The sequence below is a fragment of the Echiichthys vipera genome, assembly GCF_963691815.1.
Source record: "Echiichthys vipera genome assembly, chromosome: 13".
Taxonomy (NCBI): domain Eukaryota; kingdom Metazoa; phylum Chordata; class Actinopteri; order Perciformes; family Trachinidae; genus Echiichthys; species Echiichthys vipera.
The window spans coordinates 24,233,269-24,247,629 of NC_139838.1; the positions used below are offsets into that span (position 1 = coordinate 24,233,269).

General features: G+C 46.0%; 1 protein-coding gene across 1 annotated transcript in view; it reads left to right on the forward strand.

Moving 5' to 3' along the window:
* The first annotated feature begins 3,673 nt into the window (after positions 1–3,673).
* nfatc1 (nuclear factor of activated T cells 1) overlaps positions 3,674–14,361 on the forward strand; it is a 48,935-nt gene continuing 38,247 nt past the window's right edge. The window contains exons 1-3 of the mRNA XM_083925013.1: positions 3,674–4,030; positions 5,428–6,466; positions 6,759–6,918. Coding sequence (XP_083781139.1) covers positions 4,012–4,030; positions 5,428–6,466; positions 6,759–6,918 — 1,218 coding nt within the window. The 5' untranslated portion in view covers positions 3,674–4,011. The remainder of the gene's footprint in view (positions 4,031–5,427; positions 6,467–6,758; positions 6,919–14,361) is intronic.

Consider the following 14,361-nt stretch of genomic DNA (forward strand, 5'->3'; position numbering starts at 1 on the left):
GCGTTACGGGAACAAACCCTCACATCCAGAAATGAGTTGGCACTTTTGCACTTCTGGTTCCCTTGTCTCAGAGTCAATGGATTTATTTTTTCAATGGGTTTTAAGTAAGATGCCTGAAGAAGCTCTGGGGTTAACACAAGCTCAATACATTTTCACATTTAATACCCTATTTGTGAATTTTTAAGCTTTTACGTGTCTTGAAAAAGGCGCTTTCTAACAAGAGAAACTTACGCTTAAGAGGGAGAGGAAGCTGGCACTGTCCGTTGCCGCGTCTCCTTTCTGCACGTTTGTCGTTTTCTCTGCACTCTAGCAAAAAACTCTGTGACGTATTTATATCGTCTGATGTACTTTGTAGTATTTTTCCCTTTCTGTATGGATTGTACGGATGCTTCATTACCTGTTGTTGCTTGCTAACTGTTTAGCACTTTTTGATTGTCTCCGGCTGAATGAGACTACAGCGGCTGTCGTGCGTTGTCACGCCGAACGTCGAGCTCAGTTGGAACCTAGTGGGAGGTGTCGGTCATTTACAGCTGTGGCAGAAAAGTCGTGTTCATTTGTGAAGATTTTCTTGATGAACAAAATGTGTTGATAACTTCTGTTCACCACAGAGTTTCTTTTCTGCAATAATCTAAAATCCAGTTGAACCCGTTGGCTTTCTGTCGAGGAAACCAGGGCGATGCTAACCTCTGGCTCGGCCTATAAAAATACCTCATTACTCTGTATCTTGAACTTTTGCTGCTCAGTGCTTCTTGACTTGATTTACAGTTTTGCCCTGGGAATTAAAACAGCCCCAGTATTGAAAACAGTCAGTGTCTCTTGTGCCAGTATTCAAAACCAGCTTGTTGATATCAGAGACAGTTTTCTGTCTTCACTCTGCTGCGTCTGCATTATCAACGCAGGACGTTGGTGTTGTTTCTCATTATCTGCTGCTCTTCTTTCACTTGTGGCTCTGGATCCATCCGGTCTGTAGGGACTGTTACCAAGGTGTCCGCTAACCAGCACCAGGCCTGGCTGGAAAAACTACGAGCCCCAGCACCGCCCTGACGTAGAAGAGTCCACGAGTCAATCAGCAGTGGAGCTATTTATTAACTGCAGACGGGTGGAAGTGTTTACTGGAGCACATGCTTCAGTTACACATAACTGTGGAGTGGCAGTCCCCTCTTCTGCCCCACTCTGGCCCCCCCAGCCCCATGTGAGATTTCCATGAGGTCAAAGAAACGTGTGGGGTTCTTCAAATGACTGGGCAGCCGGCGAGCCACGTCTCCATGATGAAACCGTCGGCTAGGATTTCACAAGGGCCGTCACACCCTCGGATGCTCTGCTGGGGAGAGAATTCAGCCAAAATAAGATCCCAGTGGGTGAAAAGGGAATATTGCTTTGGATGTGGGGCATGCATGCCATGTTGTTGCACAATGAGGACAAATGTGGATTAAAGGCTCTACAAGTATTCACTAAAATCCCAGAAGGAGGATGAAAGAGTTCTACTTTGAAGGAAACCGTGCAGCAGAGTTCAGGAAGCAGTTCCTACCTTGATATAGATGCATTTTGATTTGATGCCGTACACTTTGCACCTTTCGCACTAAAATAGAGACTGATCTTAGGGCAGAAACATAGTCCGTGCAAGGATGGTAACGCGGACAATTTGAGCCACGCAAGATAGATTTCCCGCGTGTGTCACCTGACGATCTCAACACAAACCGACCGTTGCTGCTAAAGGTGTGATATAACATGAAACGACAACAGAAAGTTGACCCTTTCTGTCCGGGTTCCCCGACGCTCAAAATAACCACTGCCGACCATTAATGAAGCTCTAGCTGAACATGATAGTTCGTCACCTCTTCATTCAGACACACATCCCTATCATCTAAGTTCGCTTGCTTGTGTACAGAAAGCACAGCACCGTGTTTGTTTACTACTGCGGTCATGGAAACGCTCTGATCGGCTCTGTATCACCCCCTTGAGGACAGACGTTTGGAAATAAAGCCATACCTCCACTGTAAGAGCACACATCCGGTATGTGCACACGTGTTTGGGCCACGCATCAACATTTGTCTTTTGCAGGTTATCCAATGAAAGGAATGGAAAGGTACCATTAAGTCACTTAAAACAGCTTACTGTGTAACTGCTCGTAGTGTTGGCAAGGAAGATGCTGAAGTGATATATCCTGTCTTCTCGACAAAGACCTCATACTCCAATCTCATGCAAAATAAGTCTGTAAGGACCAAAATTATAGTTTGAGGTGGTGATTCAGTAAAAGTCTTGAAGGCAAGATCAGCAATCCAAATGCACGTGCATAAGAAACATTTGATGCAGGTTGTTTTCCCAATTCGCAGAAGTAAAAGCCTAGGAGAACTTTAAAGACGTAAACCATGAAATGACCTTTCCCCACTCCCTGGCTGAGAGTGGCAGCGGCGTGACACACTAGTCCACCACCTCTAAGGATCACACCAACTAGGGCCAGTTGATAAGATGTTGTAGTGCAGCTTCCCACTTCCAGGGATGGACAGACTCTCCGAGAGCCACCATGTGACTATTGTCATCACAGAAACCACGAGCCAGCTGCTGAGAGCCCCAGACCTGCCAAAGATAGCAACAACCCTGCCTGCATGGGAGTGAATACGCTGAGGAGAGAGAAGCCGAATAAGTATACACCGACCGCAGAGAGCGGCCTATGGAAAAAAACTTTATGAAGATTCTCAGTTCGGCGTGTCAAATGACTGGGTATATGACTTGATTTTTATATAGTACTTCTATGAAAGCATGGATAATTATGTGTTTTATGCCCTGCAGACGTGCAGCAGTCTGTCAGGAGGAAGTGGAAAGCAATTATTTGCCTTTGCAATAGCTTCAAAACCCCATGAGACGCCCATGCAACATCTGAAGGAGGCTTTAGGTTTGATATGTGTCTTTATGAAGCAGCATTTTTGAGCTATATGTTCCTGCATGTTTCCCCTCAGCTCACCTGTCCTCGTCTCTGCTGCTCCAGTAAACTCAGCAGCCTCTAACTCAACATCCGTCGGCTGTAACCAGTTGATGAATGGCTCTTTCTGGGTGAAAATTGAAGCTGTTTAACGTAAAAATGCTCGTGAGGATTAGGCTGCACATAAATCTTGATTTAGGAGATTTAACGTCTGGCAGCAGCACATTGATGACTCCATTGTGAATGATGCCAAAGGGAACAGATACTGTAGATAAAGTAGATGGAAACTGCAGATTAATGCTGTCCGTGCTCATTAAATCAGTCCTGGATAATGAGGACATAGTCTGAGTGTCTTTTAACACCTGTCACCAACTAATCATAGTGTTTTATACTATGTCAGTTTAACTCCACTTTACATCCAGAGGGAGGATCAGCCTGGCTCGTGTGCAGCTCCAGCACAGAGCTGTTGAGGATGTTTGTTCCTATCACTGGATGTTTGCATGCGGCTCTCCCGTGCCGAGGCTTATTTCACTCATCTCGGAGCCTTTAGGCTTCACTGCCAGCGTCTCTAATTGGCCTCCTTTGCCTCTGGAAACCCCAGTGTGACAGAGAGGATCTCCATTGGACGCATCTGGTGGTCAGGCGTGTCGTATGCGTCAGAGCGCGGAGGGGCGGTGCGCCGGCGCCGAGGTGATCCCCGAGTTTAAAAGCGCAGAAGACCTCTGTGCGCCGGAGCAGTGCGTCACAGCGACCCAGAAGAGCCAGGATCCCCCGACGCACAGTCAGATATCTCAACAAAGCGACGACAGTGTAGCTCTCCTAAGAGAACACGTCCGCACCAGCCATGATCTTATTCCACATGGTTTAATATTTCTGATGCATCTCTTTTAGATTCTCTTCCTCTGTGGATGCGACTCTTTTTTCCCCCGGTTTGCCTCTTCTGACTTTATTTCTCATTCTCGTTGGCGACACGAGCGAGAGAGGATCCCGAGCAACAGCTGTGGAATATATAAAGTCCGCTATATGGATAAGGAGTCGCTCCCATCTGCAGCTGTTTGATCTCAGACGTCTCTCTCTGCGTAAAGAAGAAAATGAAATCTGCTGAAGAGGGTGAGTTTGACTTTTTATTCATTGCTGCAGACTTTCCCCTTTTTATTCTCCACAGAGCAGTAAAAGCTATCAGTGTGTAGTGCATTTATTCAGCTTCTCATCCTTGTTTGACACTTTGACACCCGGATGGGATACATTGAGCTGTGCTGTCATATGGAAGTGGAGTTTCAGGCGCACTTTCTGCCCAGTCTGGATGTCTGTATTCAGCCTGAGCTGGGGAACAGCATTAAAGCAGCGGTGGAGATATTCAACGTGTGCCCCTCCCTATGATTTGGACATGGTGGGCGTGGTTCTGCTGCTGGGAGCCACTCGTGATTAAAAAGTGCTCCCAAAATAGTCAGATTTGAACTTGTGCTAATGCCTGACATGGCATTGTGGGTAATACTGAGCGTGATTCACATGCAGTGTTCAGCAGAGTCATTTGATGGCCAGCACCCCCCCCCCCCCACCCCACCCCCAGGCCTGTAAGCTAATTCACAACAGTTTAATTTCAGAAAACAAACATTTCAGTGCTACTGTGTCACACACCGCAAGCAGCATTTAACCTAAGCATCATTTTCTTTTATTGCAAGGAGTCATATGGTGCACTGATGTCATCGTCTTAATGGTGGGGCCCCTAATTCTCTTTAATTTACAGCAGACAGGAGCTGTGGTGACTGCAGGCTGTCTGTCTGTCTGTCTGCAGCAGACGGCTCCATCCGTATCAATGCGCTCCACTGTGGTCACATTCACCCAGCTTCATGCACCATATAACCACAACTCCCGTTCCCATGTCCCCCCTCCCCTGCTCCCCTGCTCCCCTGGTTGTGACCTCAGCCTTCCCCACAGACAGGCAGAGTTTCATATGACCCAACGGGAGAGTTGGCACGGGACCACAAGCTTCCCTCCCCGCTGGGTACAGCGTGCACCTTTACAGCATACAAATAAACGAATCATGTCCCTCTGGTGTTTATTTTCGATGTCTATTGGAACACGAAACCGGCCAACAAAAGCATGAGTGTGTTTTTTTATAATGTTAAAGTTTATGGGCTGCAGCATGTGCATTAAGTGGCATAGATTTGGCAACGTGGAGTGGAAAATGTGGTTATTTTTAGACTGGAGTTATTTTTGGCACCTTTATTTATGTCCACCACCTTTGCTTTGTATAATTTGAGCCCTTCAGAGATGTTTTGTGTCAAAAGTTCGTTTGGGGACCCCCGTTAGACGAGGCGTTAGGTTATAAGTTGCATGCATGGGGAAATAGCCAGGGCCAAATCTGCTAAGGAAGCTGTTATTTTGCCATTATAGGCAACAGCTCTCATAAGACTCAACTTGGCAACTGTCTCCCACTCAGTTAGGGAGCCAGTGAATGTGTGTTTGATTATCATAGTAACAAAGTCAATCTGTTTGCTTTCCAGATGCATATGGCTACACGCCAAACGTCAGTCTCTCCCTCCCACTGGGCAACCCTTGTCTTCCCTCCCAGTACCACAGCCTCCAGTCCAGCCCAACTATATCCGTCTCTGTCACCGAGCCTCACAGTTACGACTCCCAGGATGACATGAGAGCGGCCGGCTACTATTCATCCTCAAGTGTCCGCCCAAACGGTGCCCCGACACTGGAGAGCCCTCGTATCGAGATCACAGCCTACGGTCAGTTTCCTGAGGATGAGGTGGAGGAGAGCAACCTTCCTGTTACCAAGAGAGTCAACTCCATAGTGACGCTGACCCTCCCCAGTGCAGATAACTATCGTGACCCCACCTGCCTCAGTCCGGCCAGCAGCATCTCATCTCGCAGTTGCCACTCCGACGCCTCGTCCTATGAATCAAGCTTCTCCTACAACTACGACAACTCGCCCCAGAACTCCCCCTGGCAGTCACCATCTGTGTCCCCCAAGGGCTCCACCCTCGCCCTGCCAGGTGATGGCTGCCCCTCTGGCGTCTCCCCCCGCCACTCCCCCTCCACCTCCCCTCGCACAAGCGTGACGGATGACACCTGGATGGGACAGCGTGGCTCCCGGCCCAACTCCCCTTGTGGCGCAAAGAGGAAGTACAGCTTTAACGGCAGCGGGGCATCGCACAAGCACTACCCATACTCGCCCAACCACTCCCCAGGACTGTCCCCCCAGACATCTCCTCGCCTCAGTATCACAGAGGAGAGCTGGTTGCCAAACACCAACCAGTACACCAACTCAGCCATCCTGGCAGCCATCAATGCCTTGACCACGGATGGGGTGACTGACCTCGGCGAGGGAATCCCCATTAAAGCCCGCAAAACCAGCCTGGAGCACAGCCCCACAGTCAGCCTGAAACTGGAGCCTGGAGGTGAGGAGCTGAGTCCTGGGGAGCTCTGCCAGGACGAACACCGCCTGCCATTAAAGAAGGAGGGCTACTGTGGCGGGTTTCTGGATGTACCCCAGCACCCGTACTCCTGGTCTAAGCCAAAGCAATATGTCAGGTACGCAAGGAATACGTTTCAGATCATTTTCACCTTGAGAAAGATCCCTTCAAACCTGAAATACAGTGGGATTTTTGTGCTTAATATTTATTTAAGCATAAAACTAAAACTGGTTCATCCAAATTTGTGAATATTTACTGAGAAGTAACATTCATAACTGGTTAATCACAAGTTCTGGCGTCTCATAGTGTTCACATTCTGCACATTCTACCTTGATAAGTGCATCTAAAGTAAATACTCCTCCCTCTTTGTGAAGTTGACATGTTGGACATGTTTTTTTTCTCCCCAACAGCCCGTCCCTGCCGGCGCTTGACTGGCAGCTGCCGTCCAGCTCGGGACCGTACAGTCTGCAGATCGACGTGCAGCCCAAGTCCCACCACCGAGCCCACTACGAGACGGAGGGCAGCCGGGGGGCGGTGAAGGCTCTGGCAGGAGGCCACCCGGTCGTTCAGGTCTGCAATACCAGTGCTTCCTAACTTGATGTCTTCACACACCTTACATCATCTTTTCTTTAGCTTGTGTTATTTTTAGAGGTTAAATGATTCGGTCAACCTAATTTTCACATTCGTCTTCTCGCAGTTCATCAGATTTATCACGCAACAACCTCAGCGTCCCGAACCATATGTTGAGCACCACTGAGCTAGACTGTTTGGTTTCCTGTGATGATTAGACCCAACATACGGTGCAGCCATTAGACTCATTTTCACTCCTTCTCCACGTCTCCTCACTTCTCACCTCCACACGTTTTTGCCTCGTGTTAAAATAGATTGTGGCGACGTGTGTTTCATGGACGTTATGTTATTAAAGGACGTCACATTTCTGAATGGGATACCATAGGTATGCTTTTAGACAGGTCAGTCCACTCAGGCAGTTCCTGTCCAGACGAGGGTGACTCAGACTTTTCCATTGCGTTGTCGAGTTCAGCACAGACAGTTACAAATCGAAGTAGCATGGCCAGTAAGAGCTTAGTCATGAGCTTTAACCACAGAAACTCTGGTGGTCGAGTCTAAAGAAAAAAAATGTGGACAACTGCAGATATGTTTTGGTTACAAACCCATCTGGTCCCCCAAACCATTTCTCCACACCACTGACCTCAGTCTCTGAATAAATAAAGGGTCTGCAGCGCGGAGTCGGGCAAAGTGAGCGGTGAGCCCGGCTGTCACTTTAATTAATACCTTTTGACATTTTATTCATATATTACAATAAGTCTACAAGTTAACCCGATCTTCGTCACATGTGGGGCAGACTTTTCTGTGTTTGGCTTTCACTTTGGATAAAAATGTCTTTTTCAGCGCAAGTGGTTTTTTCCTTATTGCCACAGAGGAGCGGTTCGCTGCTTGTGCCCTTTAGTTTGAACGGGGCATGCTAACATGGCTAAGCAGCATTTTAAAGACAAACGAGCCGTGTGCCAAATCTATACTAAACACTTACTCTGAGCAGATTTTCAGTAAGTAGTTTGTTCACTAGAAAGGTGACAAAATTATCTATACTCACTAGAGCAGATCATGTGAGCGGGAGAGTGTTTTGGATGCAGTGCAGAGCAGATTTTGACAAAAGTTGGCGCCGTATCTTCTGCTACCCCTAACACTAGCCTTAGCCTGTCTCTGTGTAGATGAACAGCGCTCGCCCTCCTCCGCGCCTTCGTGTGAGCGAGGAGCTCCGGGCACTGGCAGCATGGATGGAAGCAGGGCTCATTGTATTTATCTAATAAATACAATGCATCTTTTTTCCTATTTGAGTGTATGGAAATATGCCTCGCAGCCAATTTGTTTAACCTTGCGTCCACTCCGCCGCTCCAGTTGCTTGTGGCCATTTGCGGTAGCTATCCCAGCATGCTTTGTGCAGCGACTTAGTTGCTGTCAAGTGATGTACAGTCGGCAGGCGTAGTATACTCTACCCACCCAAGGCTAGCTTGGGGCATGTAGCAGCTAAAGAGACAGACAAACAGATTCAGCACCAAGTCATGCTGATGCACTGTTGATATGTACATAAGCCACTGTTTACTACAATGTGTGCATTTAGTTTGTTGTGCTAAAAAACAGTTAATGCAGGTTCAATACCTGAGAGATAATGGATTTTTTGAGGCAGATATACTCATATATTTATGTATAATTAACTTAAAATAACTCTACTACTATAAATAACTAACTAAAATAAGAATGTCGGGGAATGTAATCATAGATCCCTTGAATTTGTTAATACAGAAATGTGAATTACTGCTCTTATTGCTCTCTGGTGGAGAAACGACAGTATAGTATGACGTCACTGTGATCAATTTACCTCAATATTACCAATAAAATACAGAATCTGTCATAGGCTTTAAATGGCTGATAATATTATATATATTTATATATTTTATAGTCTTATAAAATGATTTTATAATTTAAAAGCCTTCTTGCACAAAGCATGGACAGCTTCATCTGTTGTGTCTCTAACAAGTCATTATTCAAAAGGCTTTAAGGTTAAATTTAACACTGCTGCAATATTATATTTGTACGCCGTTTTGGAAAAAGACATTTGGAAACCCAAACCATGTTGCAGCATCGAGCACGTTGCGACTTCAGCCGCACATCTGCGCAGGACGCCCGTATTTGTCCATGAGAAGGTGCTAATGATTTAATGACAGAGGTCTGAGTTCACCCCGGCAGAAAAAAGAGAGAGTGTGTGTTCTCTTTAAAAAACCTAAACCCAAACCTCCCCCCTACTTTTCCGCCAGCTACCACCCCAACCACACAGACTTCCCTTTGTTTAGGAAAGTTCCCGTGTGTACGGCTGACATCATCGCGCGCTGCGTCCTGTGGAGGCAGCAGCGACTAAACCACACACGTTTCTGGCAGGCTCTGATGGAGATGTAGGAGGGAGCCTCAGACAAGGCAGCCCCATCTCTGTGACTTCCTGATTACATGGTACACACACACACAGCGCCGCAGCCTGTGCTGTGTGCGGACGCTGGCTGACGAAGCCTCCCGCCGCCCCTCTGACTCAAACCCTGCCCAGACTTTACAGAGTTTATTCTGGAAGGTCCTGTTCTGTGTGGTGCACTTTTCTCCCCACGTTCAGCATCCAGCACAGCTATTTTCTGTTCTTTTTCAATGCCATCGCTGCTGCCTGTCCTCAACCACACCCCGTCTTTACGCCAGCAGCGGACTGAAGTATGCCGCTCCGAAGTGCTGTGTGCAGTCCTCACCGCAGCTAATGCTCAGGGTTTCATGCTGTACTTTGGTGGAGAGGAAATACCCCCTATTCAAGTCTGTGAGGTCTGAACTCGGCTTTCATGGTCGGCCTGTTGCTGAAAAAAAACACACCCGAAGCGCCGTTTTTGAAGTGTACTTAATATTTTGGAGTCATGTGTCGTGTCTCTGGCCTTGATCAAATTTAGATTTTATAACCAAAGTATTATTAACAAAAATCACGTGAAGTAAAAAGCCTAACAGGATGCCGGTCACACTGACTGAGCCATCACCCCCTCCCTCTTGATCAACAACACTGAAACACAGCAGTCTGTATATGTGTGTTGTGTGTGTGATCATCCTTATAGAGCTGGGGGTGGGGGTGGGGGGTCGGTGGTCTATGCCAGGAATGGAGAGGGAGCCCCGGTTGCCCTCTCTCCTCCTCTTTGGTGCCTTGAGCAACCGGAGTCTCTGCATTCCTCTTGTGGGTGATAATATGGACTAGGGAGGGGTGGCTGCGTTGCCAATGTCCAACTGCCAGGGTGGAGGAGCGGAGGGTTTACATGAAGTGGTATCACAGGGTTTTAATTACATCCATAAATCATAACTGCTGCAGCTCCGTTATAAAAACAGATGAGAAAGGGTTTGTGATTTCAGGATTGTCACTTTGACTGTAAAGCTGAGGGATCTCTGTGTGTGTGTGTGTGTGTGTGTGTGTGTGTGTGTGTGTGTGTGTGTGTGTGTGTGTGTGTGTGTGTGTGTGTGTGTGTGTGTGTGTGTGTGTGTGTGTGTGTGTGTGTGTGTGTGTGTGTGTGTGTGTGTGTGTGTGTGTGTGTGTGTGTGTGTGTGTGTGTGTGTGTGTGTGTGTGTGTGTGTGTGTCCGTCCTTTGCATATCTCGACAACCATCCGTCCAATCTACTTCACACTTGGCGGGGGTATTGCTGGGGTCCCGAGGGAGTGCTTTGTGTCATAATTGATGCAATCCGGACAGACGGTTGCCACTGTAACAACAAACTTTACATTTTGGCCTGTTACTTTTGAACTGTAAACCTCAGAAACAAAACTCTTTTTCTGGGACTCTGTGGGTCCAGACAAATCCATCCATATGAGCCACGCCCCGCTGATTTTCTGCCATTTTGAATTGCGTACAAATCTGTTACGAGTGCTCCTCCTATATGTATTTTAAGCAATCATCACCAAACACTTGCTCAAATGCTGTACATTAAAAAACGTGTCAGTCACTTTGTGCTATTGCAACTACATTTGGTGGACCTGTAGATCATAGACTGTATAAAAAATGGACGTAGCATCTCCGTTGAGGTCCGTTTTCTCAACTTGAACCAATCGTCCTCGCCTACGGGAGTCTACATCTTGTCAGACTTTGACTCCGCCTCATTTCCTCTTACCAAAAAAGGGCATGTATGTGACGTTGGGGGGGGGGGATACGTCCATCTGTCTGACGTTTACCTCAGAGGAGAAGTGAGGGCCAGAGGCTAGCTGTCATTCAAGACGTTATGCCCCTAATTTTTCAAAAACTTTAACCTCCAATAAAATAAAACGAGCCTGGTACAAAAAAAAATCACCCCCCTCAGTGTTGTCATGGAGGTATGACCTAAACATACAGACTATAATGTTTTTTGTCCCAGGTCTTAAACAGGTTTAATGATGCTGTGAAAACGGCCTGTTTAACATGAGGGTCAATGAGAAACTGCTCTGTTATGAAACCTGCCCCTAGTGGACACTCAGAGAACTGCAGTTTTTGGCACTTCCTGATTGGATCAACAAGGAAGTCGCTGTGGTGGGGGCTTGGTGTAGATATGATGTCTGAGTGGACGTGACAAGTGCCATTTGGCCCATAGGTGGCGCTGGAGGAGCATCATCTTATTACAAAGGAAGGAACATCTGTCTGTGTATAAATGCATGTATGACTGTCCTTCGCATATCTCAAGAAATGTTCATCCAATCGACTTCACACTTTGTTGCTTTATTGCTGAGCATCCAAGGCAGTGCAGTCGCGAGTGTGAAACCGATCGGATTAGCGGTTCTTGAAAACTCTGCAAGCTCCACATCCAGGGGCCGAGCATTCAGGCCGCTCTGAACAGACGCTGTACCAGTGTCTTCAGATAATGATTCTGCTGACGTGAACACAAACGTCTCCACAGAGGCAACGATCAGAAACAGCTGAAGCCGCTCAGATGATATAATTGAATCTGATTATTTCTATTTGCTTGGAATTTCATGCTGATAGTAACTCAAAGCAGATAATGAGTAATCTGTTTGTAATTACAGTTTGAAGGGAGCCATCTAACCTCGTGAGCGGGCTTCCTCACTTCATCACACTCCTTCCTGCTGCCTATATAAACAGCATTGCTAGGCAGCAACCCATTTCCTTACACAAATACACGGGGCTTTTACAGGCTCTTAACCCTGACAGGGATCCTCCTCCAAATCACATGTTGTGCCTCCCCGGCTCGAAGCCTCTCTCTCTTGTTGTGGGCGCTCCTCACCTCGAGTGCTCTTCTCTTCTTATGCAAGTGAAAGCCGCGGTCTTCGCTTCAACATCTCTCTTCCGATCACTTCAGCTGACAATCTAATCCACAGCAGTGTATAATTAGGTGCAGCATCTGCCTCCATAACGCTGTGACACCGTCTGGTTCAAGATTCAAGATTCAAGAAGCTTTATTTATAAAGAGAGGGAAATTATTGTGCAATAGTTTCAATACAAAGGTGGGAAAGGATCAGAGTGACAATAAGCTAACATAAAGCAAATAAAGTAAAGCTAACATAAAATAAATCAAACAATTAACTAAATGTGACAGAGTGCAACAGACATTGTGGTTAAACGTAGGTTTATACAATATACAACAATACGCAGCGTGCAGTTTAGCAGCATGTTGAAATAAAATAAGTACAAACTAAATAAGTGATAAGAAGCGATAAGTGATAACAGTGTTGAAGTGTAGCAGCATTTCTTACTGAACTAAGTTACAGTTAGGTTACATTTAGTTTGCATTATTATTTTTATTAACATGTTCAACACAGATTAATAAAAAAAAAACCCATTTCTGAAACAGAACTGAGCTTTTTTAGATGTTTTAATTGAAGAAAAAGGAAGTGAATTAGATCTGAAGCTTGTGTTTTTCAGCTATTTTAGGGTTAAAACGATGCAAAACTGCTTTTATAACTTGTTTCTTACTGAACTAAGTTACAGCACGACTAAATAAAGTGATGCAGTGATGATATAAAGTGATATAAAGTGATGCGGTGATGATATAAAGTGATATAAAGTGATGCAGTGATGATATAAAGTGATATAAAGTGACATTTGCTCAGGACACAGTGTCTCTACTGTTGCCTACCTGACTGGGGGAGATGAATTATAGACTTCCTCCGGCGTTCAGTGTTACACCGATGATGTACACATACTGCATTTTGCATTTTTCTTGCCCACTCGTGCCAGTTTGGACTCAACTTTATATTTGTCTCTTAAGGGCGATTGTTTTTGCAGCAAGGCATGAAGATACACACACAAAGAGTACAGTATAGAGGGGGAGGTGCTCTGAATACAAGAGGGACAGAAGTCCAACGACAGTATTCACCGGTGTCCGACTTTCACATTTGCACGGTGAACTAAGCAAAGCAGCAATAACATGTAAAGATTATAAAGAGAAATAAACAATAACATGATCAGACATCATCATCTCTGCCATCATTAAACAATCCTAACTACTTTGGTTGAGAGCTATTATTGCATGTGTTTGAGCATTTACTCCTCATGAATGGAAAAGTAATATTAATCTAATTTTCCTATTCAGAACTGATCATTGTCGATGTTTCAAGTGCCGCAAAAAACTCTTTTAGTCTGTTTTGCCAGCCTGGTCTCACCAAAAGGCGTGTGAATGACACGCTATTTCTCTCAAGCCATCTCGCGTATAATTACAACGCATTTCATGATTTTTGCGTGTCATTTCACGCCATTTAGTCTCAATTGACTGGTATTGTGCAGAGTCATGTGTCATGTGACGCACAAATGTCATTGAGGGAAAACCCACGTGTTCGTATTTCTCCGCCACCTTGCAGAGAAATACGAAGTGGTGGAGCTTTCTGTCAGAGGGTTGTTTTTAAATCAATATTACATGTGAAGGATGGCTGAAATAACGGGCGTGAAATACCCTAACCCTAACCCCTAACCCTAACCCTAACCCTAACCCTAACCCAGACCCTAACCCTAACCCCTAACCCAAACCCTAACCCAGACCCTAACCCAGACCCTAACCCTAACCCTAACCCAGACCCTAACCCTAACCCCTAACCCAAACCCTAACCCAGACCCTAACCCAGACCCTAACCCTAACCCTAAGCCCAGACCCTAACCCTAACCCAGACCCTAACCCTAACCCTAACCCTGACCCTAACCCTAACCCTAACCCTAACCCTGGGGAACTACGGGCGTTAAATGACACGCGAAAAGCTTAATATGCGTAGACATGCACGCGAAAAGTCATGAAAGTCATGAAAAGTGGCGTGCTATTTATACGCCCTCCCATGAGACCACGTAGGTTTTGCAGAATAATTCCAGTTGTGATGCTTTGGCTGAAACATTGAGGGACTTAAAAATATATATATATAATTAATGTTTAATTATAACAGCAGTTTTTATGATTGAACGTGTCGACACATGAAGATGTTGATCAGGTTTTATTTGGCTGCACTTTTTTAAACTG